The 27,749-nt window shown below is 50.0% G+C and overlaps 1 protein-coding gene across 5 annotated transcripts in view; it reads left to right on the top strand.

Annotated features, from left to right (window-relative positions):
• DECR2 (2,4-dienoyl-CoA reductase 2) overlaps positions 1-25,786 on the top strand; it is a 43,686-nt gene extending 17,900 nt beyond the window's left edge. For 3 of the 5 annotated variants that reach the window (XM_073362841.2, XM_073362847.2, XM_073362846.2), the window contains 6 exons: positions 417-541; positions 3,160-3,253; positions 9,114-9,218; positions 10,052-10,240; positions 12,408-12,596; positions 13,656-16,534. In XM_073362841.2, the coding sequence (XP_073218942.1) occupies positions 417-541; positions 3,160-3,253; positions 9,114-9,218; positions 10,052-10,240; positions 12,408-12,442 (548 nt within the window). In that variant the 3' untranslated portion in view covers positions 12,443-12,596; positions 13,656-16,534. Of the gene's footprint in view, positions 1-416; positions 542-3,159; positions 3,254-9,113; positions 9,219-10,051; positions 10,270-12,407; positions 12,597-13,655; positions 16,535-23,273 lie in introns of those variants that run through there. The other 2 variants (XM_073362842.2, XM_073362844.2) reach the window with 2 other exon arrangements.
• The last annotated feature ends 1,963 nt before the right edge of the window (positions 25,787-27,749 follow it).

Below are 27,749 nucleotides of genomic sequence, written 5' to 3' on the forward strand. Positions count from 1 at the left end.
GCTGCTCTGCTGCCCCAGAGAGCTAGGGACTCCAAAGCAGATGCTGTAAGACTTTGGGGACTTTCCTGAATAGCACAGTAGAGGCCTGAGGGGCACTCTTAAAAATGTCTTTCGCTAACTAAAGTGGGGGCAGCTAAGGCAAGTTACAGTGCCTCACCTAAACTGAGGAGCCAGAAGCCATTAGAAGTTGCACAGGGCAGCCTGTGTCAGTGTGGCTCTGGATTGGTAGTCTTGAGGTGGATCGTGTGTTCTCTATATAGTGAACAGTTAGGAGGATTGTACACGTGCACACACATCCTGTCCCTGCTTCAGAGGAAGGGAGGGAGCAGCACCCTATGCCCACCTAGTAATAGATCATAGCAGTCTCACTCCCCCGCTCCCCACTGACTGTGCCCCTGGATGCTCTCCCTCTCCAGATGCTGCTGGTAATTTCCTGTGCCCGGCCAGTGCTTTGTCCTTCAGTGCCTATAAGACAGTGATCGACATTGACACCCTTGGCACCTTCAATGTCTCCAAAGTGCTCTATGAGAAATGCTTGCGGGTAAGTTCATCCTACATCAGGGAATGTGCTGCTGGAAAGTCTGTCATGTTGATAAGGAGCGTGTCTTGGGTCCTACCATGAATAAGCTATTAATAAAATCTTTGCTTGCTATTACAGCGTTAAACAGTTACCATGTGGTCTGGGGTTCAAGGGCATGTTATCACCAGTGACCCCCTTTGTACCAATCACCTCTGAAAAAATCTCTTTAACCTTTTATTAAAGCACAAAGAACAGTGAAAGCATTTGAAATGTAATGTATTAATTGTCACACTGTTCCTTAGTCCCTTTCCCTTCAACTGCAGAGAGTCTTTTATGGGGGAACCCCCCTGTTTGCCAGGCGTTTAGATTGGGGGGGTGGAGGACAGGGAGAGAGAGAGAAAGGGTTAACTTTGGATAGTCTATTGAAGTCCAGTCCTGTTTCCCTTGGACAAAACAAGATGAACACGCGCTTGTATCCATCCTTTCAGAAAGCAACTGCAAAGATCCTTTCCCTAGCCCATTGCTCTGACCACATCACCCCTCTCTCTTTCCATTACTCCCCTGGATCCCTCTTCTCTAGCACAGGGGTCTCCAAACTTTTTGAATCGCGCACACCCCAGGGCCAACTCTGGGGAATCAAAAAAAAAAAAGAGCTGCCACCGGCGTGCCACCGAAGACGGAGCGGGGAGAGCCGAGCTGCCGCCGGCGTGCCGCCAAAGACGGAGCGGAGAGAGCCAAGCTGCCGCCGGCGCGCCGCCGAAGACGGAGCGGGGAGAGCTGAGCTGCCGCCGGGCGCACCGCCGAAGACGGAGCGGGGAGAGCCGAGCTGCCGCCGGGCGTGCCGCCGAAGACGGAGTGGAGAGAGCCGAGCTGCCGCCGGCGCGCCGCCGCTGCCGCAGCGGGGAGTACTGAGCTGCCACCAGCACGCCGCCGAAGACGGACCAGGGAGAGGCAAGCTGCCACCACTGTGCCACCGAAGACAGAGCGGGGAGAGCCGAGCTGCCGCCAGCGTGCCACCTAAGACGGAGCGGGGAGAGCCGAGCTGCCACCGGCGTGCCGCCGAAGACGGAGTGGGGAGAGCCGAGCTGCCGCCGGCGTGCCGCCGAAGACGGAGTGGGGAGAGCCGAGCTGCCGCCGGGCGTGCCGCCGAAGACGGAGCGGGGAGAGCCGAGCTGCCGCCGAAGGTGGAGTGGGGAGAGCCGAGCTGCCGCTGGCGTGCCGCCGAAGACGGAGCGGGGAGAGCCGAGCTGCCGCCGGCGTGCCGCCGAAGACGGAGCGGGGAGAGCCGAGCTGCCGCTGGCGTGTCGCCGAAGACGGAGTGGGGAGAGCCAAGCTGCCGCCGGCGTGCCGCCGAAGACGGACCAGGGAGAGGCAAGCTGCCGCCACTGTTCCACCGAAGACGGAGCGGGGAGAGCCGAGCTGCCGCCACTGTGCCACCGAAGACGGAGCGGGGAGAGCCGAGCTGCCGCCGGTGTGCCTCCGAAAACAGAGCGGGGAGAGCCGAGCTGCCGCCGGCGCGCCGCTGAAGAATCAAAGGTCCCGGAGCGCTGCTGCCACCGTGCCAGCAGTGCTCATTTGGCGGCGCTCCTCCTTCCGCACACCCCCACAGATGGTCGTGCGCACCCCCTGGGGTGCGTGCATCCCACTTTGGAGACGACTAGCATATCAAACATAAGCCCTTGCCATCACTTCCAAGGCCCTGCTCAGCCCAGTCCCGCCCCACCTATCATCTCTTATCCAGTATCGAAAGGCTAATTTCAGCCCACAGCGGACCCACGATGGCAACCTCCATCGCCCACTCGTTAAACTTTCCAACAAGCCCCTTTGTGCTTTCTGCCAGGTTGCCCCTCCTGCTTGGGAGGAGCTCCCCTTAAACACTCCCAAAGCAGCTGCCTCCTCCTCCACCAAACCCTTCCTTAGAACTCCCCTTTGCCATGATGCGTACAAAACACTTGACAGTGGTTAGGCTGCTGGTGTGCTAAGACCACAGCCAATCATGCTGATTAATCTTGTCTCATTGGCAGCCCCATTTTATATCACCTCTGTCTCCTCGTGTCTTTCCTGTAACTTCCATCCTCGCAGAAGTGATCGGAGCAGCAGAACTTTCCCCAGACACAGCCATTCACCTGTGACAGTGAATGTGGTTTGGGCGGCCTCTAGAAAGTGGCTGCCTGCAAAATGTGGGTTGTGCGTAATTCTGGGGAGAGGGTGACCTTGACTTAGGAGAAGTAGATGGAGGGAGGCGACATGAGCCAGTGAAACACTGATTCTCTTTCTCATCCCAAATCCTTCCAGCTCCTTCACTTTTCCTTGAGGCCTCTAATCTTCTGCCATCTCCTGCCTCCTCTGGGTGCTTATACCTTTCTAGAAACGGGCTGCAGATTGTTCTGGAATGTTCCAGCATAGCCCGGAATGAGAGCTGTCCTATGCAGATCCCAAGGAGGGAGGTGTTCAGAGAGCCAGGCAGAGATGGCAGAGCCACAAGAGTTGGGCAGACAATCCCCATTCATCACCAGACCAGTTTTGCCTTCAGGGTATTTCTCTGGTCAGTCTCTCTGTTCCATCCCATGCCCAGGTCCTGTTGCCCCAGCAGATGATATCTCTGCTCTGTTCCCTAACTCCCTGTCTTGTTTATCCAGGACCATGGCGGGGTTATAGTTAACATCACAGCGACTTTGAGCTACAGAGGACAGGCTCTCCAGGTGCATGCTGGGACAGCTAAGGCGGCTGTAGGTATAGTAAACACACCTGATCCATTTGGTTCCTTTTTGTGTCTTTTCAAGCTGCCAAAGCCCAGCCAACATACTGGTTCTTTCAGAGCCTCTGATGGAGAGGCTTGGAAGAACAATACTAGGATCTTGCATAGTACTCCCCTTGGTACAGATAGGCTGAGTCAAGCCCAGAGCTCTGCGGCACCCTCCCTGACCAGGCTAAGAGGGGTACTCAGCCTGGCTCTCTAGGGTGGCTTAACCAGTTATTCCCCCCTTGTGCAATCTCTGTACTTGCCGCTTTCCAGGATGTGACATTGCAGAAAAATTGTGATGACACAGGATGATGCATTCTGGGATACCGTCAGCAAACCGTGGTTGTGCAGAAAGGAGAAATAACTGAAAGGAGACTAATGAAAGCTGGTTTGACTGTGCACCTCCAATCCCCCCACCACCACGCACCCCGACTGCGGAGCCTTCCGCAGATCAGAGCCTAACAGAAACTCACTACTAAGGGCCAATCCAAAGCCCATTGGAATCACTGGGAGCATTTTCACAGCCTTCAGTGGGGTTTGGATCTTGCTCTGAGTGACTTGCCAGGGTCACATTGAGCTGGTGACAGCATTATGTTTAGAACCCAGGCCTGTGCCGGGCTCAGTCCAGCAGACCACACTATGCTGCCAGTCTCCCCGGCTTGTTAATGCCAGACGACGTTAGTCACATGGCCTGTGGGACACAAGCACAAACTCACACGTTGTCAGGGCGACTGCTGGGATCAGCTGGCAGATGGCAGTGATAAAAGGCCCTCCGTCAGCAGGCAGGCACAGCTCTTTGAAGGGGGTATCTACAGAAGGCCAGCTGCTTCCCCAGTCCTGTGCATTCTGACTCCTCTTCTTCATTCAGACGCTCAGCACCCGTCGTATGCCTGATCTGCCCTCCCCGGCCCTGCCAGTAGTGCTCAGTGCTGACTTGCAGCAGCCGTGCTATTCCAGCCTGTCCCCCTGCCCCCCAGACCTCTGCTATTCCAGCTCTGGATACACCATCTCCTCCACAGCGCTGCCTAAGCCCCTCAATCCTGACCCACAGGACCCTCTGCTAGTCAATCCCGACCACTTTCACTCCTTTGCTTTTAAACATAAGAACATAAGAATGGCCATACTGGGTCAGACCTAAGGTCCATCCAGCCCAGTATCCTGTCTACCGACAGTGGCCAATACCAGGTTCCCCAGAGGGAGTGAACTTAACAGGTAATAATCTAGTGATCTCTCTCCTGCCATCCACCTTCACCCTCTGACAAACAGAGGCTAGGGACACCATTCCTTACCCATCCTGGCCAATAGCCATTAATGGACTTAACCTCCATGAATTTATCCAGTTCTCTTTTAAACCCTGTTATAGTCCTAGCCTTCACAACCTCCTCAGGCAAGGAGTTCCACAGGTTGACTGTGCGTGGAGTGAAGAAGAACTTCCTTTTATTTGTTTTAAACTTGCTACCCATTAATTTCATTTGGTGGCCCCTAGTTTTTAATATTATGGGAATAAGTAAATAACTTTTCCTTATCCACTTTCTCCACACCACTCATGATTTTATGTACTTCTATCATATCCCCCCTTAGTCTCCTCTTTTCCAAACTGAAAAGTCCTAGCCTGTTTAATCTCTCCTCATATGGGACCCATTCCAAACCCCTAATCATTTTAGTTGCCCTTTTCTGAACCTTTGCTAATGTCAGTATATCTTTTTTGAGATGAGGGGACCACATCTGTACGCAGTATTCAAGATGTGGGCACACCATGGATTCATATAAGGGCAATAAGAGATTCTCCGTCTTATTCTCTATCCCTTTTTTTAATGATTCCTAACATCCCATTTGCTTTTTTGACCGCCGCTGCACACTGCATGGATGTGTTCAGAGAACTATCCACAATGACTCGAAGATCTTTCTCCTGATTAATTATAGCTAAATTAGCCCCCATCATATTGTATGTATAGTTGGGGTTATTTTTTCCAATGTGCATTACTTTACATTTATCCACATTAAATTTCATTTGCCATTTTGTTGCCCAATCACTTAGTTTTGTGAGATCTTTTTGAAGTTCTTCACAGTCTGCTTTGGTCTTAACTATCTTGAGCAGTTTAGTATAATCTTCAAACTTTGTCACCTCACTGTTTACCCCTTTCTCCAGATCATTTATGAATAAGTTGAATAGGATTGGTCCTAGGACTGACCCTTAGGGAACACCACTAGTTACCCCTCTCCATTCTGAAAATTTACCATTTATTCCTACCCTTTGTTCCCTGTCTTTTAACCAGTTCTCAGTCCATGAAAGGATCTTCCCTTTTATCCCATGACAATTTAATTTACATAAGAGTCTTTGGTGAGGGACCTTGTCAAAGGCTTTCTGGAAATCTAAGTACACTATGACCCCTGGATCCCCCTTGTCCACATGTTTGTTGACTCCCTTCAAAGAACTCTATTAGATTAGTAAGACATGATCTCCCTTTACAGAAACAATGTTGACTTTTGCCCAACAATTTATGTTCTTCTATGTGTCTGACAGTTTTACTAGTTTCAGCTAATTTGCCCGGTACTGACATTAGACTTACCGGTCTGTAATTGCCAGGATCACCTCTAGAGCCCTTCTTAAATATTGGCGTTACATTAGGTATCTTCCAGTCATCGGGTACAGTAGCTGACATAAAGGACAGTTTACAAACCATACTTAATAGTTCCGCAATTTCACATTTGAGTTCTTTCAGAACTCTTGGGTGAATGCCATCTGGTCCTGGTGACTTGTTACTGTTAAGTTTCTCAATTAATTCCAAAACCTCCTCCAGTGACACTTCAATCTGTGACATTTCCTTAGATTTGTCACCTACAAAAGACGGCTCAGGTTTGGGAATCTCCCTAACATCCTCAGCCGTGAAGACTGAAGCAAAGAATTCATTTAGTTTCTCTGCAATGACTTTATCGTCTTTAAGTGCTCCTTTTGTATCTCGATCGTCCAGGGGCCCCACTGGTTGTTTAGCAGGCTTCCTGCTTCTGATGTACTTAAAAAACATTTTGTTATTACCTTTAGAGTTTTTGGCTAGCTGTTCTTCAAACTCCTTTTTGGCTTTTCTTATTACATTTTTACATTTCATTTGGTAGTGTTTATGCTCCTTTCTATTTACTTCACTAGGATTTAACTTCCACTTTTTAAAAGATGCCTTTTTATCTCTCCCTGCTTCTTTTACATGGTTGTTAAGCCACAATGGCTCTTTTTTAGTTCTTTTACTGTGTTTTGTAATTTGGGGTATACATTTAAGTTGAGCCTCTATTATGGTGTCTTTGAGAAGTGTCCATGCAGCTTGCAGGGATTTCACTCTACTCACGGTACCTTTTAATGTCTGTTTAACTAACCTCCTCATTTTTGCATAGTTCCCCTTTCTGAAATTAAATGCCACAGTGTTGGGCTGCTGAGGTTTTCTTTCCACCACAGGAATGTTAAATGTTATTACATTATGGTCACTGTTTCCAAGCGGTCCTGTTACAGTTACCTCTTGGACCAGATCCTGCGCTCCCCTCGGGACTAGATCGAGAGTTGCCTCTCCCCTTGTGGGTTCCTGTACCAGCTGCTCCAAGAAGCAGTCATTTAAAGTATCAAGAAATTTTGTCTCTGCATTTCATCCTGAGGTGACACGTACCCAGTCAATGTGGGGATAACTGAAATCCCCCACAATTATTGAGTTTTTTATTTTGATAGCCTCTCTCATCTCCCTTAGAGTTTCATCATCACTATCGTTGTCCTGGTCAGGTGGTCAATAATAGATCCCTACGGTTATATTCTTATTAGAGCATGGAATTACTATCCATAGAGATTCTATGGAAAATGTGGATTTAAGATTTTTATTTCATTTGATTCTACATTTTCTTTCACATATAGTGCCACTTCTCCCCCCCACCCCCGGCACGACCTGTTCTGTCCTTCTGATATATTTTGTACCCCAGAATGATTGTGTCCCATTGATTGTCCTCACTCCACCAGGTTTCTGTGATGCCTATTATGTCAATATCCTCCTTTAACACGAGGCACTCTAGTTCACCCATCTTATTATTTAGACTTCTAGCATTTGTGTACACGCACTTTAAAAACTTGTCACTGTTTATTTGTCTGCCCTTTTCTGATGCGTCAGATTCTTTATGTGAATGTTTCTCATCTGATCTGGCCCATACGTTATCCTCTTCCATCCTCTCCTCCTGACTAAACCCTAGAGAATCTCTGTCAATAGACTCTCCTCTAAGAGAGGTCTCTGCCTGATCCACGTGCGCCTCTGCAGCAATTGGCTTCCCCCATCTCTTAGTTTAAAAACTGCTCTGCAACCTTTATAATGTGAAGTGCCAGCCATCTGGATCCAATTTGGTGTAGGTGGAGCCCATCCTTCCTGTATAGGCTCCCCCATCCCCAAAGTTTCCCCAGTTCCTAATAAATCTAAACCCCTCCTCTCTACACCATTGTCTCATCCATGCATTGAGACTCTGAAGCTCTGCCTGCCCTCCTGGCCCTGCGTGTGGAACTGGTAGTATTTCTGAGAATGCCACCATAGAGGTCTTGGATTTCAGTCTCTTTCCTAGCAGCCTAAATTTGGCCTCCAGGATGTCTCTCCTACCCTTCCCTACGTCATTGGTACCTACATGTACCACGACCACCGGCTCCTCCCCAGCACTACACATAAGTCTATCTAGATGCCACGAGAGGTCCGCAACCTTTGCACCAGGCAGGCAAGTCACCATACAGTTCTCCCCATCATCACAAACCCAGCTATCTATGTCTCTAATGATTGAATCTCCCTTTACTAACACCTGCCTTTTCCTAATAACTGGAGTTCCCTCCCCCCGGAGAGGTAACCTCAGTGCGAGAGGATACCCCAACATCATCTGGAAGGAGGGTCCCAACTATGGGAAGGTTTCCCTCTATTCCTGTTGACCGCTCTCCTTCTCTGGGGCTTTCATCCTCCTTAACAGTGCAGGGGCTGTCTGACCGGAAGTGGGACAAATGTACAGTGTCCCGGAAAGCTTCATCGACATACCTTTCTGCCTCCCTTAGCTCCTCCAGTTCTGCCACCTTGGCCTCCAAAGCCCATACATGTCTCTGAGGGCCAGGAACTCCTTGCACCGAATGCACACTTAGACGCCACCTGCCCACAGGGCAGGTATCATACATGCTACACTGAATGCAATAAACAGGACAGCCCCCACTCTGCTGCTGGGCTTCTGCCTGCATTTTCTCCTACAGCTACCTAGGTTAATGATAGGGTTTTGTTTAAATCAAGAAGTTTTGATGATAGTTTAGTTTAAAGGTTTTAAAGAATGGCAAGTGTACCTCACCCCCTTCCCACTCCCCTTCCACACTCCCTCTCAAAACTCCCCGTTAGCAGTCCCTGGTCGCTTGCCCCCTGCTTTATAAAGCCCTGGCCTTCTTGAAAGCGCTGCCCCCTGACTAAGGCTCAGCCAGTGAGCAGAGGCTTCTAGATTTCAAAGCCAGTGAGCAGAGGCTTCTAGATTTCAAACCTTGTTTAGAAGCTCACAGCTTCCAACTGCCGGCCACAGCACACAGTCCTTCAAACAAACAAAAACAAACAGACAGAGAAACACAAGCTCAGCATACAGCAAGTAACCCACAAACACACACTACAGATAGCCACTTACTCCAAGAGTCTTATATTTGCTCCTCCTTCACCTGGAGAACTCCCTCTCAAAACTTCCTGTTAGCAGTCCCTGTTCGCAAAGACCTACACTCCCCACCTCTGCCTCTCGTTCCAACCGGCGGCTCCCTCTGTTCACTCTGAAATCCCTTCACTGTTTTTGCTCTGTTTTTCATTCTGCTTTGAATGTCCTTCCTCCCAGATGCAATGACCAGGCACCTGGCAGTGGAGTGGGGGCCCAACAACATCCGTGTCAACAGTCTGGCACCAGGCCCCATTGCGGGCACCGAGGGATACCGGCGACTCGGTAAGGGGCTCTCAGAGAAGTCCCCAGGTGGAGGCTTCTCCTGAGAGCTCGGGCTCTCTCTGATTAGTGCAACTATATGTGTGTAAGGGGGGAGTTTAGATGGTGTACCAGCCCCCCAGAGCTCAGAATGCTGCCTCTGCCAAACCCTGACCAGCGTCGTGCTGCAAGCCCTGATGCTCGCAGGCCCCCTCTTGTGGTGAAGCTGGGCAGGGACTTTGCACCACTTCGTTAGTTTACCCTGTGGCCACAGGGGCAAGTATTGGTCCCTCTGCTTAGCCGCTGAGATTCTCACCCTGGGTGCTGTACAAAGGCTTGTTTCTTGCCCTCAGTGTTGTCCTGCAGTGTCACAACAGGTGGTCTAGCCCTACCTGTGCTGCCCCAGCCGACTGGCCTGTGTATGGAAACATTGGGTATATTTCTGTGATAATTAAGAGACCATCAAGGTCATGAGGTCACCTAATCCACCCTCCCTGCCGCAGGATTGTTTCCTTGTCTGTATTCTTCAGGTATCTGTCCTGTCCTAAGCAAGGGGCTTCCACCATCTCCAGGGGAGGCTGCTCCCCAGGCTAAGAGAGCTCCTTGGTAGAACTCTTTCTTGCTCTTCAGCCTAGATCTTCTCTTCCTCAATCTCCCCCCTTTGCCCATGGGCAGATCCTCGTGTATGTTTCTGCATCTGCTCTAGTTTCTTAGTGTGGCTCCATCAGTGTAGTATCTGGGCTCCTTGTAGCAACCAAACAATGCCAGCCAGTTGCAGCCTTTTGCCCTGGGTAGGGGAACAGCCTCCTGATGGGTAAAGAGCCTGAGGGCCTCAGCTTGTTTTGTTCTCTCTATAGGTGGTGCTCGTGCAGAAGCGGACAGCTACTTTGATACAGTGCCCCTCCATAGGGCAGGGAATAAGACGGAGATTGCCCACAGTGTGCTGTACTTGGCGAGCCCCTTGGCATCCTATGTGACTGGCACAACCCTGGTGGTGGATGGGGGAAGCTGGCTGACCTCCCCTAACAACTTCCCTGCGCTGTTGGGTATTGCATCACACTCTGCTAAGCTCTAGGTGACGTGTATTTCCCCCTCTGTGGGACTAGATGCGCCGTCCGGACCTAATGTTTGAACACCTCTTGGTATGCTGCAGGCAAACCAGCAACTTTGGCACAAGGGTGTTGTCCCAGGCATGGTGCATTCAGAGTGAGTGCGTTCAGGGTCACAGGCATTGAGGGTCACCACGCACTCATCAGCAGCTGGCATGGTAGTCCTGGGCTTTCCTTGCCAGGCAGGGGTCAGGGCTGTGTTGCACTGGTCAGTGGTTGGAGTGGACCCCATGCTGCCTGTTGGTCACACTGCTTTTCTTGTCCGTGCCTCCCCACTGCACATCTGGTTAATAGCTGTCACCATTTTCCTGGTGCTGTAGTTAGATGGGGTGAGGGTGGGGTCACATCGCAGAGGAGCCTCTACCCTTCCCATGTAGACTTTCCAAGATCAGCAATATGAAATACCTTGTGCTGCGGTGATTCATGAGCAGATTCTTCGTAGCCCAGGGCCACAGACTGAAGGTGTGTTTGGCTCCCAAGTGTGTGGGACCTCTCCAAAGGTCCTGAAGGCTTGCAAAAACTCATCTGGGATACCTCCCCTGCCCAAAGAGTTCCAGGCTAGGCTTCTTGAGAAAAGGCCGGGCAAATAGTTAGGAAGCACAAATGTGTGGTTATTAAATCTGCAGTCTCCCTCCCAAAACCCACAGGGCAGGGCCACGTGGGAGAAATTCCAGGCCAGCTGGTTTCGTCTGGGCACAATTAGAAAGCGTGTGTGTGAGAGGTTGCACAATGGAGCTTTGGCCAGTTCCACCAGCACAGGATCTGCCCCCAGGTGTTCAAAGAGGGCCAAGCCACGTAATACAAAGTGGTGTAAAGGACAATGGCACCAATCTGCTAGGAGGGGCTGGTGCATGCTTGCCCATTGAGTTGGGTGCATCGTTGGCAGTGGGAATTAATCCTTGGGCCTCTGGATCTTAAAGCAGGAGCGGCACTGACTGAGCTAAAAGGCCAAGCTCTGTTAGCCAAGGCTGATGTAGGCTCATCTTTCACTATATGTGGCCCAGCCACACTAGGGGGGACAGAGCCCCACACTGAGTGAGCTGCCCACATTCACAGAATGCCCAAGGAGCTATTAGTTACAGCTGCAGGTGGCAGACCCAGGCTCGCCTGATTCAGAGCTGGGATTTGGACCTGGGTCTCCCATGTCCTGGGCGATGGGCCCTGATCACCAGGCTGCAGAGTCAGTCTCCTTTTGGCCCAAAGAATATTTCGTTATGTGTACGAAGTGGAATAGCTCCAAGAGAAGAGATTAACTGACTCTTAAGCCCAGTGGTTATGAACTGCGCTGGTGGGTGGTATCCCTCCCTCTGTCCCCCGCAGGCTGCCCACCATTTAACAAATCATTTTGGGAGGTCTTGGTCAAAACAAAAATAAATTTTGAAAGCTCTAAATGTTTGGTGAAAGAGAGCTGTGGTTTTCCAGCCAGCTCAGGGCTGTTCATCTGGCACCTGTAACTAGCACCATTGGCCCCTGGAGAAGGTGTGTCCTTGCTAAGTAATGAGGTGCCTTTTCCGTCTGCTCTGACTGCAGGCTCACTGTGCAGAGACACGTGTAGGTGTCAGCCTCCCCTGCCCCCTCTCTCCGTCCTGGCCCTCTCTCACCTTGCCAAACCCACGGACTGTATAGTTGCATCATGATTTTCAACAACCCAGATCAGCTCTGAGGCACACAGGACTAATCAGAGACCCACACAGAAGTATCCCCTGTTTATTTTGTAATGTTACCTAACCAAACAACACACCAACAGTTGGAAGGGAGGGGCTTGTCCTGTCTCGAAGGGCCCATGTTATGTTAATCAGAACCCACCTTAATTAAGAGGCTTGCCTGAACATTTACTCTGTATTCAGAGTATGGGGAAGGTACACTCTGTTATTTATCCCAAAGAGGTTTAAGCCGTGCTTTAAGCACAAATCTCTAGGCAGTCTGAACTGTGGAGCTGCCATGGCACCTCCACAATAAGCTACTGAAGTTGTTTGAATGAGGGGGCTCCCTCCCTGCCCGGTCCCCATCCCCCAGTGCTCTTTTTGAGCTCTGCCTTGATCTAGGCCAGTCCATGATGGATTTCACGTCAGTTTCATTCCTTGACTTCCATTCTGTCTTACAGATCATTGGGCCATGGAAGTGAAGAAAGACAAATGATGGACGACCAGGGACTGACAGGACGCTGAGCAAACACTACGGCTTTGGACATCCCTATGACACAGGGTCAGGGAACAGCTATGACCTCTGGCCATCAGCCGTTGGGATGACCTTGCTGGGGCAAAAGTGAAAATGGCAAAGTTGAAGATTCAATGTATGTCTTGGTGGGGGTGGGATTAGCGGTGGGGGTGGGGGGGAAGGGGCACTACGAGAGTCCTGTCCAGAAGGCAGCTGTTCCCAAGTTTGCTCCTGATTTTATATTTTGAAGCTGGTCTAGCAATAGGTGCAGCTCTGGTGATGGGTCTGTGGGGGGAAGGTGGGTTGCTGGAGCCTTGCTCCCCTTCACTTTACTGTTTTCATTCCTGTTACATCAAACCCCTTGTTTTTCTGCTGAGTTACCTTGGTAATGCCAGAGAGCAGCCCTGCTACCCCTCTGTCTCGATTCCCAGCTGATTTTTCCCAGCTTTAACCTATAAACTGCTGGTATCTTTCCACATTACTGGTGGATACCTTCATCTGGGCAGATGTTCTCTGCAGATGGGTGTTCCAGGCAGCCAGAGGGTTAAGCAGCATGTTGCCCTTCCCCGTTGCAGACTCAGTTCACTCCCATTCGAGAGCTGAAGGCAGCAGTGATCTGCTCCTGAAACTTGCACCCAGCTTGCAAACTGATCTCTCTGTGGCGCATGCCGCCTGAGGCCAGCCCTGAATCTCCATTCCCCTCCTGCACTTAGATGGGCTAGTGACCATCCAGAGTGTGCCCCGTGAACAGGCGAGAGTCCGTATTCCCACCATTAAAAATCGCCCTCAGCAAGCTGCAAATGTCCACCTCCCACTGATAGCAGCACGTGCCCTGCTACCGTTCATCCTGTCGTGGATGTGAGCCAGCTCACCAGCACTGCTCTACTGTCACAGTCTTCTGTACGCTCCAGCGCTCAGGAGTGGTATTCAGCAGCCCAGACCCTTGCATGCTGAGGCACCCCAGCACAGCAGGGGTGAGACTCCGCAGCAGTTTCATACACTCTGGGGTGATGCTACTGAGTTATGAAAACAATCAGTACAATGTCTACCATGCTCCTTGTGCGATTCACTAAGTGGGCCTTCAGTCTCTGGGTGCTGGTGTGCCCAGAACTCCCATTCATCTCCACTAGAGTCATAGGTACGCAGCACCTTGGAAAATCAGAGCCTGTGAATTTTTATTTTTATTGCACTGCAGGTTCGTGTCTCACCAGTGCATCATTGTACTACAGATGCTGGAGGAAGCAAGAGGTTCTGGCACTTGGGGAAATGTGCAGCAGGCAGTTTGGGCTCTAGGATAAGCACCAAAGCCAAATGATCAAAAGAGTGGTAGTGAAATAGTGAATGTGGACAATGGGATCTTAATAGTGTATATTTCACACACACCACTGAAATGGATGGGGCAGTTCACACCTCTCTGCCTGTGGTTTCAGGCTGCCTGCACACTCAGGTAGACAACACATCAGTTATGCTCAATTCACATTTGAAAGACGAGTTCTTATGGTTGCAAAGAAAAAGAAGCTTTGCTGTTTATTTGAGCTTTGCTGCTGGATCCAGGATTCTGCTTTGTGCAATGGGGCCCTGACGGTGGCAATTAGGGTATATCTACACTTGAAACACTACGGCGGTACAGCTGAAGTGGTTCCATGTGGACAACAGCGACGGGAGGGGTTCTCCCATCAACTGATGGAATCCACCTCCCATGAGGCAGGAGCTAAGGCAACAGGAGAACTCTGCCGTTGATCTAGCGTCGTCCACACCAGGCTTAGGTTGGCTTAACTGTGTCACTCAGGGGTGTGGATTTTTCACACCCCCTTGAGAAACATGGCTATCCCTATATAGGTTTTCAGTGTAGACTGGCCGTTACAGACAGTAACTGGTCCTGCTGCCATCCTGTGAGTTAGGTCTGGATTATCAGCCCCATTTCACATGTGAGGCTATGAGGCAGAGAGAGAGGGAAAGCAACTTGCCCAAGGTCACTCAAGGCGTGAGGGTCAGATCCAGCATTAGGACTCCCTGAGCAGTTCCTGATTCCTAGCCCTGTATTTAAACAGCTAGAACACATGGGACACATCTGGCTCAGGATAAAGAGGTTATAACAATGGGAGGTAACTAGCCAGCCAGCAGCGTGTCCTTGCTTGGACTTACTTGGTAGCAGCAGGTTTAGAATTCTAGTTTTGGTTCAGCACCCAGAGAGAAGGGAAGCACCTTGAAGGAGAGGCCCATGAGGGTGGTTTCTTTGCCTGCCTGTAGTGGGTCTTTGGAAGGATCCCTAATGCCTGTAATACATCAGCCCTTCGCGTGGCTGATCTAGCAGTGGGTTGTATCCCACAGAATATTCTAGCTTTTTCAGATCTAAAACTGACTATTTCTTTTCTGGTTGCCCCAAATCTTCCCTAATGTTCAAAATCAGAGAGGGAGATTTGAAACAAGCATATCCTGCATCTGACCCAGTCTCCACTAGCTCCGAGATTTTCCCAAAAGTCTCCTAGGCCCAGATCCACAAAGCTAGTTAGGCTCCGAACTTCCACAGAAAGCAACAGAAGTTAGGAGCCTAAATACCTTCATGGTCCTAAGCCCTGATCACTCTGTGCCTCAGTTTCTCTATCTGTAAAACGGGGAATGATGGTAGTAGGCTACCTCTCCAGTGTACTGCGAGGATTAACTCCTGCCTGTAAAATGCTTTAAAGAAGAAATCGTTATCTAAGGGCATGGCTACACTTGCAGATGTAGAGCGCTTTGAGTTAAACCAGCCTTCATAGAGAGCAGTAGGGAAAGTGCTGCAGTCTGTCCACACAGACAGCTTCAAGCGCACTGGTGTGGCCACATTTGTGGCACTTGCAGCGGCATTGGGAGCGGTGCATTATGGGCAGCTATCCCAGCATGCAAGTGACTGCAGCGTGCTTTTCAAATGGTGGGGGGTGGAGTGTGACAGGGAGTGTGTTGTGTGTATGTGGGGTGAGAGAGTGGGTTTTTGGGGGGCTGAGAGCATGTCAGCATGGTGTCTTGTAAGTTCAGACAGCAGCAAACCCCCCTCTTCGCCCCCCCACCTCTCTCTCTCCCACACAGCATTCCACACTAATGGTTGCTTTGTCTCGGAGCAGATAAGCAGCCGGCTGTCAGAAATGGAGCTTTCAAAGGGCATTTCCGCATTCCTGCAGCGATTTAAAAACAATGACAAGAGTGGTCACTTGACTTAAGGGGATTATGGGATGTTTGCAGAGGCTGATCAGAGCGCAGTAAAGCAACACCTCATTCACACTGGCGCTGCGGGCGCAGCAAACATTATTCCACTTGCCGAGGTGGAATACCAGCAACGCTGTAGCCGCGGAGTCAGAGCACTCTACGTGCTTTGCCAGTGTGGACGGGTAGTGAGCTAGTGCGCCTGGGGCTCTTTTATTGCGCTGTAACTCGCCAGTGTAGCCAAGCCCTAAGTTATCCTAGGTTTGTGTCCAGCAAGCGTTGCTTCTGAGTCCCAGCCTCTCAAGCTATAGCCCAGTACATCAGACCTTTGCATATCTGTGCAGCCCTCAATGGTAGGAAATGAGGTGCAATTCACCACAGCCAGAATCAGTGCAGCACTGTCAGTGCTAGCTGGTCTCTTTAGTCTGGCTGCAGTTAGCAGGGCTCTGAGGCAATGCAGTCAGACCTGTGGAGCAGCTCAGAACTGGATGAGAGCTGAGGCAGAGCCTTTATTGCTGCTGACCGATTGATGTGTTTGAAAACCCACCCCTGCCTCTTGTGATTCTGCTGAGCACAAACTACCTTCTGCCCCGGAGCAACTGGAATGCCAGTCTACCAAATGCCAGAGGTATTGCTTCACCAGTGCTAAATTTCTCAAATATACTCCTGTAATCCTTGAGGGTGGAGGATTCCCGCTGTGCACTGGCCCGGTCCTTGTTAAGGAACCGAACAGAGGAAGAAAATTCTCTCCCTAACAATGGTGCAGATTTGATCGGATACCACTCATCATTGCACCATAGGCAGCAGCCCCTGAATCAGTCTGTGAACCCAGAGAGAACCACAGGGTCTCTGTCCAGCAGCCTCTGTAAAGAATCCTATTTACATCCATTACAACAGAGTCCTGTCTCTTCTGTGTTGCTACAGACAGTACAATCATTAGGTAAATCCAGGGCTGGATTTTGGTGCCCAGCAGGAATAGATCCTTTCTAAATCGACAAATCAGCTGATCGTCCACTGTCCAGTGCATGCTAGCACTGCACCATAGAATAAACTAAATGCCACGCAGAAGGGGTGTGAGTGACTCCTAGAAAGGATTTAGCACAGGGGTGAACAAACTTTTTGGCCTGAGGGCCACATCTGGGAATAGAAATTGTATGGCAGGCCATGAATGCTCACAAAATTGGGGTTAGGGTGTGGGAGGGGGTGAGGGCTCTGGGGTGGAGCTGGGGGTGAGGTGTTTGGGGTGCAGGAGGGTGCGCCAGGCTAGGATCAAGGGGTTCAGACGGCAATAGGGGGATCAGGGCTGGGGCAGGGGGTTGGAGTGTGGGAAGGGGTGCAGGTTCTGGATGGGGGAGCAGGCTCTGGGGATGGGAGGTTTGGGGTGCAAGAGGGTGCTCTGGGCTGGATCAAGGGGTTCAGAGGGTGAGAGGGGGATAAGGGTTGGGGCAGGTGTTTGGGGTGCAAGGAGAGGCTCAGGGATGCAGGCTCCAGGCAGGACTTACCTCAAGCAGCTCCTGGAAGCAGCAGCAGCAGCATGTTCCTTCTCCACCTCCTATGCAGAGGCACGGCCAGGCGGCTCTGCACGCTGCCCCCTCTGTAGGCACCGCCCCTGCAGCTCCCATTGGCTGTGGTTCCCGGCCAATGGGAGCTGCAGGGGTGGCACTTGGTGTGAGGGCAGCGTGCAGAGCGGAGGCCCATGCCTGCTCCTATGCGTAGGAGCTGCGGGAGGGGTCATGCTGCTGCTTCCGGGAGCCACATGGCGTGGTCCCCAACCCTGCTCCCCGGCTGAAGCGCCAGAGCGGGGCAAGCCCCAGACCCCACTCCCCAGCGGGAGCTTGAGGGCCAGATTAAAACAGCTGGCGGGCTGGATCCGGCCCACCCACCATAGTTTGCCCACCTCTGATTTAGCAGGTCCATGCCACCCTCTCGGTGCTAGAAATAACTTAATCTGTTTCTAATTTTGTAAAAGCTTGTTTTAGAAGATTCTGTTTCTTATTTGATTGTGGTTTTGCTGACTGATCCTTCCTCCAAATTAACACTAAAGAATGAACCCCATCTGAGTGATCATATATTTACCCACCAGTGTTTTATTCCGCTGACTAACCTCTGCCTCGAATCATTGTGGGTTTGAAAAGACACAGTAAATCTTCATTTCCTCTCACGTTCTTAATAGAGCTTAGAACAGTAGCAATTGAAAATTTAAAAGATCCATGGAGCTCTTGGATTGGAGCAGGTGACAAGCTTTGTATGTGGACCCAAGGCTGTTGAGCCAACCAGTTTGCTGCATGAAAGGCTAATGAAAATGAGACCAAACTCCTTAGCCAAGTGGTATTCTTCCTGCATCACAGAGGATGGAGATTTCCTGCCTTCTTCACAATAGCAGCGTGATCCAAAGCCCGGTGAAGCCAGTGGGCTTTGGATCAGGTTGTTAGAGAGGGTAATTGTAAAACTAGAAGTGTTGCTTAAGCACCTATGAAATGCCATGTAGGGTTTATAGTCACTAGGTGGGAGCTCTGCAGTGAGTACATACACCCATAACAGTGACTCAGTAAACCCAAAGGTGTCCTGTTATATATTAGATACAAGAGGTCATGTTACAAATACTTTCTACCCCCACCATTGCCACACCTCAATAAATAGGGATTGCATAGGGGAGTTCCACAAGGCTTTGGGGCATTACCTAGCCCATTGGCTTACGTAGTCTCAGCAGTTGCTGCATGCCTCACTCTGCTACTGTCTCTGGCCAGGGGATCTCTAGCTGTAGATGCCTTGGCAAAGCTCCCATTTGTGAGGAGCTCTGTCCTGTGCAGAAGGTGTTGCTGAGTCCAGACCATCCTGCTGCCCTTACTTGGGTCTGAGCTCTCACCAGCATGCTGCCTTGGTACAGTGCTATCCTGCACCAGATCTATAACTACCATTCACTGCAGTTAAGCAAAATGCTGTCACGTATCGGGCAATGCCTGACTACAAAGGTACATCTGCCCTGCAGGCCTCTGGATTCTTCCAGGTGAGAGAATCTTAGCACACAACAATGGGGATGGGGAGAGAGGAATTAAACCAACCACTTCCTGCAGTAACATAAACGGCAGCAAGGTAAACTACCCAGGAGAACAGGTCTGAGGGAAGCCCCCATGCACCTGAGTATGCACACAAATTACACATGAAATATTTGAAAAATGCAGACAATTGTCACAGTTTGCAATAAGACACACCTCTCTGAGCAGGTCTGTAGCAGCAGCAGGATTTAGTATTCTACAAACACCATCAGTGAGGAATACAACTAGGGAATAAGTCTCTAAACATCAGTTGTCAATGGGAACAAGCAAACCAAACGCCATAGAACAGGCCTTTGCTAATCTCCAATTTGAGTACAGACTCTTTTCCAGAGCGCAGCAGGGAGCTACTGGATCATTAAGATGGTTAATGTCACTCACAGGATGTTTGCCAGGAGCTCTGGGCTCATTCCTGCTCCTGTTTCAGTCAATAGGAATTTTGCTGTTGACTTCAGTGGGAGCATTAAAGAGTTACAGCTCTACTGCACTTGTCAGATCTACACACTCTTACTCTCCTTGACTGTTAAGTGGGTTCTTTGCTCATTAAGTCATGGGATTGACCCCTCTGCGCTGGAGCTCCCAGTCTTGGTTAGCAAGGCCATGCCATTTTCAGCACTCTTGTGGCAGAGACTGGGTAGGGGTGCTAGGCAAGGAGAGTGGAAGTTTGGCAGCGTAAGTATTGTGGTATGATGTGTGTCAGTAAATGGAGCACTTGTCCTGCCCCAGCATGAATGAGGGTCTTGTCTGGGCCCACTCTGAGCGCTACACCTGCTTTTAGGGATGTAAGTGTCTATAGTGCCAGATTTGTTGGCTCTGCTGTGTGGCAAGAGGCTGACGCTCAGGCTTTATTTGTTGATAATGCTCCTGCACTCTGGCTTCTGACCTGTAGATGCATTTCAGCTCTCATCCAGCTTAGCTCCCAGAAGCAGCTCCATTGTCCAATGCCAGGGTGAGGAAACTTAAGCAGAGCTGCCCTTTTTTCTGGTGCTAGTTAGTGGTGCCTTTCTAATTTCAATTAATTTTGAAAACCATCTCCAAGTGAGCTTGAAATGGTTTGTCAAAATTGATTTCTCCAGGGAGCTAAACAAGTAATGACATGAAATCCATTCCTTGGTGGAAGATGCTGTGATGCACCATCAGCTGCTTCTTCACTGCATGTTCGATAAGATTGCCTCATTCGGGGGCAGCTCTAAATTCTAACCAGTGCTATTTGCACACGGCATAGGGAGCTGTGAGTGATGATTGGAAGAAAGAAGTGATGTGCTGCTGAAAGGCCAGCTATTCAGAGGTCTTGGGATCAGTGTGTATGGGGTGGGGAGAGATGGGGTTGTCTCCTTGAGATCCATGGCTGCCGTGTTTCTGGATTAGCCTTCATGGCACACAGAGAGGGAGGGGCAGGGTCCCATTCCCCAAACGATTTAAATCCACTTTGCTCTCATTGCTAAGTTTACTTAACTGTTCTGGATTGTTTTGTTAATGTCCCAGCTGAGGACTCTCCCCTTCAGGCAAAGCCCTTTGTTCCAGAGCTCCTACTGGCCAAAGAAATCCATAGAGTGTAAATCCAGAATTAGATCACCTACTCTGACCTCCTGTAAATCACAGGCCATTAAATTTCACCCAGTTTCCCCTGCACTGAGCCCAATAACTTGTGTTTGAGTAAAGCACATCTTCCAGAATGGCATGCAGTCTTGATTTGAATACACCAAGAGATGGAGAATTCACCACTTCCTTTGGGAGTTTGGTCCAGTGTTTAATCACCCTCACCTAAAAATGTGTGCCTTATTTCCAATTTGAATTTGTCAGCCCTCTGCTTCTAGCCATTGGTTCTTGTTATGTCTTTCTTTGCTAGATTAAAGAGCTTGTTAATACTCGGTATTTTCTCCTCATGAAGGTTCTTATCCCCTGCAATCCAGTGACCTCACAATCATCTTGTTGGCAAGCTGAACAAATTGATCTCCTTAAATCCCTCACTGCCAGGCATTTTTCTCCAGCCCTTGAGATATTGATGTGGCTTTTCTTTGCACCTTCTCCAATTTTCAAATAACTTTTAAAAATGTGGCCACCAGCTCTGGAGGCACCATTCCAGTGTCAGTCTCACCCATGCTATATGCAGAGGTGAAATCACCTACCTATTGCTACTCGCTACTCCGCTATTTATGCATTAGCCTTTTTTGCCACAGCATCACACTGGGAGCTGTTGTTGAGTTGCTCGTCCACCATGACCCCCGGATTGTTTGTGGCATCACTGCATTCCAGAATACAGCCCACCATTCTGTAGGTCTGGCCTGCAGTCCTTCTTCCTACATGTATGACTTTGCATTTGGCTGCATTCAAACACATTTTGTTGGAATGGACCCAGTTTACCAACCAATCCAGTACTGGTTAAGATGCCACTTCAGAGCCTAGCACCATGGTGACCTGATCGGGGTGCCGGCACGGTGGACCAAGGGGCCATGGCCTCCCACTTTATACTGGCCACAAGGGCATGTGATGGGGAAAAGGGGGTGGAGAGGCACGAGTGGGGGTATGGGGGGGGGAAGAGGCGGTGTGAGGGCAGGGCCTTGGGGGAATAGGTGGCGCAAGGGCGGGGCCTTGGGGAGAAGGGTGGGGCCATGGTTCAGGAACCTGTGCCTCCCCCCCCCCCCTCCTTTTAGGGCACTTCTGCCACTCCTGGACCTGATCCTAACTGGGATCTTTGGGTCCCAGGGGCTCTCTCAATATTTAGCTACTTCAGCTTCTCCCAGTCCCCCTCTTGATGCCACTCCATCCCCTGCAACAGCAATGGAGCTGCTGGGCACCCCTCGGTGTGGATTAATAGTGTTGGCTGACAATTAACACCCTTGACCCAAGCACTAGGATGGAAGTGAAGATGCAAAGGATGAGGCAGGAAGCCTTGCTGGAAGAAAGGCTTTAGTCAAACACAGGTGATTGGGCTCACTGCAGGAGTGGTGGGATGGAATTCTCTGGCCTGTGATAGAAAGGAGGTCAGTGGCTAAATTAACTATTCCTTCTGGCCCTAAAATCAATTCCATGAGGCGTGTCAGCTCTTTCATGAATGAAAGATGTTCCTTGCACACAATACACTTTACAGAACACCTGCTGGGGGAAGCATTATTTCCAAAACTAAAGAGATTTTTACCCACAGCCCCTCAGGATCCTATTATATACACCATTTAAAAACAAACCAACCTGAATGTTTGAACAGTAAAAGCTGAATTGCTCAGTCCCTACCCCCTTTAGAGGGGCATTAGAGAACGGGCTTCATATATTCCCCCAACCTAGCCCCTCCCACTGTTCTTTTTGAGGTTCTGCACTGTTCTCCATGTGACAAAACCATCACACACGCTAATGAAATTGACATGGTCTGCTTGAGTAGAATAGCAAGGTGGGGCTGCAGGGCAGGGATAAGGGGCATTAGCAGAGCTGCATAGGGAAGGCCAGGGCTGGAACAGCAAGGGGCTGCAGGTCAGATTTGGCCCAATTCTCCCATTAATTTTTGAAGTTCAAATGCTGATTATAAATCACCAAAACCAAATGATGTTCACTGAGCTGCCAAGAAGACTCTAGATGAAGCAGATCCTGGTGTTTAGTTGTAGGGTGCAGGGAGGGTTGTAGATGATGTTCCTCACAGTAAATAAACCTGTACAAACTAAAACAAGCCCTATAGTCACTTACTGCCAAATACTGTTGCTGTGAAGTCAAAGCCTGAGCCAGATTCTTGCTGGCTCTACAGAACTGTCTCAAGCCCTAATAAGCATATTGGAGCAGCCACTCAGCTCAACTCTTAACATTCAATATATGGGAAATGGACCTGGAAGCACAAAGGGGGAATGGATGGGCAGCTTCTGCTTTGAATTCCTGTCCCACCACACCTCTTTCCCTAGTATAAACAGACACTTCCCCTAGGTGGCAGTAGAGGACAGTTAGACATAGGCAAGCCGGCCTGGAAAGTTGCCCATAGCTTCTGTTAACCACAGATTCCCATCAATACGTTTTGTTTCATCGTTTATGGGAAAGATCTGTTTGTGGCCAGTACTGGGGCCTAGAGACCCCAGTGATGGACACAGCAGGTTTGCCGTGACAAAGCAGGCTGGACGTAGATTTATGGGTGCTGAGATGGGACTTCTAGCAAGATAAAGGAAACCAAATCCACCACACTGGACCCAGCTAGATCAGTATCCTGCTTCCAACAATGACTCAGAGGAAGGTGAGCAATACCCATAATGCAGCTGGCCAACTGTGCAGTGCTCCACGTAGGGGAAACGTTCTCCTGTGTCCCACTGATGGGCGCTTACACACTGACTCATGAATGCTCATCACCATCTTAGCTGGAGGTGTGTCACAAATGTGTCATGAAGGGGTGTAAAGCCACCCTTTGTTTAAATCTAGCCACAAAATTTGATTCCATGGTGCTTTTCAGCCAGATGGAGGTTTTCCCCAAGGTTCATAAGAATCCCTCTTTTAACGTAAAGAGCTGGTTAAGAGTCTAAAGCCCCTAGCTGGCTTTGAAATGAGGGGAGCTGTGTATCTAAATCCTCTAGACCAGTGGTCTCCAAACTTTTTGGCTTGCACACCCCCAGGGCGAAGACTGGAAGACCTGCCACAGGCCCGCCACCGATGGAACAGGACCGGAAGACCTGCCACAGGCGCGCCACCGGAGGGGAACACCAGCCGTGGACATGCAGAGCTGCTGCCAAAGAAAAAAAAACGGAGTGCGGTCTGGCGGCGCTCCTGTGGCCACACACCCCCGGGATCATCTTGTGCAACCCAGTTTGGAGACGACTGCTCTAGACAGCTACAAAAGTTTCTTTGCACTGTTGGACTTCTCCCCTCATTTACTCACAGTGAGGTACATTTCTTGCCCTGAATCTTTCAAAAACCTGCTTTGAACTCAACGGGATGTCTGTGACAGGAGGCAGAGGCCCCATCTGCTCACAGGCAGACAAGGGGCTAATTCCTGCCTCTGATCGCCACAGGTGCGCGGACAAGATAGAGTCAGGAGGCTGATGGCAGAACCAGGAATACAACCAAGATCTCCTGACCCCTAGCCTGATGCTCTCGCCACTGGCCCATGCAGAGAAAAAGAACTGCCCCCCTTTCCTCGCAGATGGTATGTACCCTGAATCAGCACCCACTGTTCCAAGAGCTTGTCAGAGCAAAGGATAGATCTGTGACTAATGGTTTTGGAGCATTTCTCTTTGGCTGTTCTATGCAGATGGCTATGACACTGACACAATCAATCCTGTTGGAACTGCTGACCTCTACCATGGCATTGATAGTGAATGTTAATGGGGCTTCTCATCACTAACCAGCTAAACATGGATGGAGCTTCGTGATTTAGAGCAATTGCTCCAGGGTCTAGTCTGGGTTCTCAGTGCTTCATTGTTATTTAAAACACAAAACTGCACAACTGCACTGCAATTCACTGGATGACTAGACTACTCAATAATGACCCAGCCACAAACCCATATGGACTTTCAGCCTTCAATCCCTCACCTTCACCTTTGCCCCAAATGCCTCCGAGAAAGGGACTTTGCAGCCTGCCCAAAACATTAACACATTGAGGCCCCACGATTGCTTACAGTTTTCTTTTACACCACATGCTTTGATACACCACACTCAGCATCAACACTAGAGAGAGAGAGAGAGAGAGAGAGAGAGATGAGCTTCAAATTATACCATCAGGACAGCTAGCCAGCCAGCAGAGACAGAGATATGGCTTTCTTCCTCATGGGAGCTTCCCCACCCCTCACCCCCAGAGCTGATAGGTGCTGGGAGCATGGGTGTGTAGAGTCTCAGAGCTGCACTGACAGGCTCCAGAGAGAGGTCTCCATGATGCTAGCTCCAGAGAATGGCTGTGATTGCTGTGTACCTCAAGGGGAACTGAGGCAAGCTCTTTGCTTTCTTTATCATCTTTCAGGTGTGCTGGTTCTGGCTTTGATCCTTAGATTTTTCAGGTTTACCTGTGGGTGTGACTGAGCTGTTCGTTTCCTGTGAGGTTGTTGGCAGTGGGCAGTTGCTAGCAGTTTAATCCCACCTCCTCTCTGTAATCAACTGGGTTAGAGGAGCTATAATCCAGATGCATTTGCTAGTATTTAAGAGCACCTCTCATAGTTATGGCAACCAGCAGGTGGTAGGATCCTGGCAACTGACAGGCTGGCGGGCAGCCTGGGCTTGGGGGGGTTGTGATGGGGTGTCTAGTTAAAAAGGACCAATTAGCCCCATGAAAGGCTGCACCTGGGGGAGAGCAGGGCTACTAAGGCCTAATGAAGCCCAGCTGCGGAGGAGCTGAGCTAGGCAGGAAGTTGGTGGTAAGAGGAGGCTGTGGGGAGAAGCTCTGCAATCACTCTCTAGAGGTAGGAGTTGGTAAGAGACAAGGAGGACTAGGGGGAGACTAAGCCCTGGGATCCTGCCTTGAACTACAGACTCTAACAAGAGCCCAAGAAGGGTGAAACAGCCACAGGGAACAGCAGAAGCACCACTGCTAACACAGAGAGGGCCAAAGCTAGAGACAAAAGGTAGGGAGCAGCCCAGTGGGGTCTGGGATTGTGTAGACTGCAGACACTAGTCATAGGGTCCCTGGGCTGGAACCTGGAGTAGTGGGCTGGCCTGCGTTCCCCTACCAGCCACTGGGGAAGGGGCACAATCTGGACAATGGATTAGGAGACAGTCCAGAAAGATTGATACCCCAGAAGGGGAAAACTATAGTGAGCTGGCTGGAGGGCCAAACCCTGAAGAGGGAGTAACCTGACTCCAGAGACAGAGAGACTCGGGGTGAGACCTGAAGGAGGGAGTGTCAGACTTGTTGTGCACTAATCCCCAGATCAGACCCAAAAAGGCACCCAGTGGTGATAGTGAACCCCATGATGGGGTGTTAAACTTAGACCTGCATGGAAAAGCATTTTCCTCATATATGGGCAAACTGTTGCAGTTCTGACCACGTAGGTATTCCATTGTACTGGGGAGACTCCACTGAGCAGTGTTTTCTCTAGGATTAGCTACTTGTATTTCCTTTAGAATATCAAGGTCGGAAAGGACTTCAGGAGGTCATCTAGTCTAACCCCCTGCTCAAAGCAGGACCAATCCCCAACTAAATCATCCCAGCCAGGGCTTTAAGCCTGACCTTAAAAACTTCTACGAAGGAGATTCCACCACCTCCCTAGGTAACCCATTCCAGTGCTTCACCACCCTCCTAGTGAAAAAGTTTTTCCTAATATCCAACCTAAACCTTCCCCTCTGCAACTTGAGACCATTACGCCTTGTTCTGTCATCTGCTACCACTGAGAACAGTCTAGATCCATCCTCTTTGGAACCCCCTTTCAGATAGTTGAAAGCAGCTATCAAATCCCCCCCTCATTCTTCTCTTCTGCAGACTAAACAATCCCAGTTGCCTCAGCCTCTCCTCATAAGTCATGTGTTCCAGTCCCCTAATAATTTTTGTTGCCCTCCACTGGACTCTTTCCAATTTTTCCACATCCTTCTTGTAGTGTGGGGCCCAAAGCTGGACACAGTACTCCAGATGAGGCCTCACCAATGCCCTCGGATCGCTACCCCTTCCTGCTTCTCCATGTGGGCACCAATGATACTGCCAAGAATGACCCCGAGTGGATCACTGTGGACTATGTGGCTCTGGGAAGAAGGATAAAGGTGTTTGAGGCGCAAGTGGTGTTCTCGTCCATCCTCCCCGTAGAAGGAAAAGGCCCAGGTAGAGACCGTTGAATCGTGGAAGTCAACGAATGGCTACGCAGGTGATGTCGGAGAGAAGGCTTTGGATTCTTTGGCCATGGGATGGTGTTCCAAGAAGGAGGAGTGCTAGGCAGAGACGGGCTCCACCTAACGAAGAGAGGGAAGAGCACCTTTGGAAGCAGGCTGGCTAACCTAGTGAGGAGGACTTTAAACTAGATTCACCGGGGGGGAAGGAGACGAAAGCCCTGGGGGAAGTGGGAGACCGGGAGGAAGCACGAGCAGGAGAATGCGAAAGGGGAGGGCTCCTGCCTCATACTAACAAAGTAGGACAAACAGCAAGTTATCTCAAGTGTCTATACACAAATGCAAGAAGCCTAGGAAACAAGCAGGGAGAACTGAAAGTCCTGGCACAGTCAAGGAATTCTGATGTGATTGGAATAACAGAGACTTGGTGGGATAACTCACATGACTGGAGTACTGTCAGGGATGGATATAAACTGTTCAGGAAGGACAGGCAGGGCAGAAAAGGTGGGGGAGTTGCATTGTATGTAAGAGCAGTATGACTGCTCAGAGCTCCGGTATGAAACTGCAGAAAAACCTGAGTGTCTCTGGATTAAGTTTAGAAGCGTGAGCAACAAGGGTGATGTCATGTGGGAGTCTGCTATAGACCACAGGACCAGGGGGATGAGATGGACGAGTCTTTCTTCCGGCAACTCACAGAAGTTACTAGATTGCAGGCCCTGGTTCTCATGGGAGACTTCAATCACCCTGATATCTGCTGGGAGAGCAATACAGCGGTGCACAGACAATCAAGGAAGTTTTTGCAAAGTGTAGGGGACAATTTCCTGGCGCAAGTGCTGGAGGAACCAACTAGGGGCAGAGCTCTTCTTGACCTGCTGCTCACAAACTGGGAAGAATTAGTAGAGGAAGCAAAAGTGGATGGGAACCTGGGAGGCAGCGACCATGAGATGGTAGAGTTCATGATCCTGACATGGGGAAGAAAGGAGAGCAGCAGAATACGGACCCTAGACTTCAGAAAAGCAGACTTTGACAACCTCAGGGAACTGATGGGCAGGATCCCCTGGGAGAATAAGATGAGGGGGAAAAGGAGTCCAGGAGAGCTGGCTGTATTTTAAAGAATCCTTTTTGAGGTTACAGGGACAAACCATCCCAATGTGTAGAAAGAATAGTAAATATGGCAGGCGACCAGCTTGGCTGAACAGTGAAATCTTTGCTGATCTTAAACACAAAAAAGAAGCTTACAAGAAGTGGAAGATTGAACAAATGACCAGGGAAGAGTATAAAAATATTGCTTGGGCATGCAGAAGTGAAATCAGGAAGGCCAAATCACACCTGGAGGTGCAGCTTGC

Source organism: Lepidochelys kempii, chromosome 10, assembly GCF_965140285.1.
Source record: "Lepidochelys kempii isolate rLepKem1 chromosome 10, rLepKem1.hap1, whole genome shotgun sequence".
NCBI lineage: Eukaryota > Metazoa > Chordata > Testudines > Cheloniidae > Lepidochelys > Lepidochelys kempii.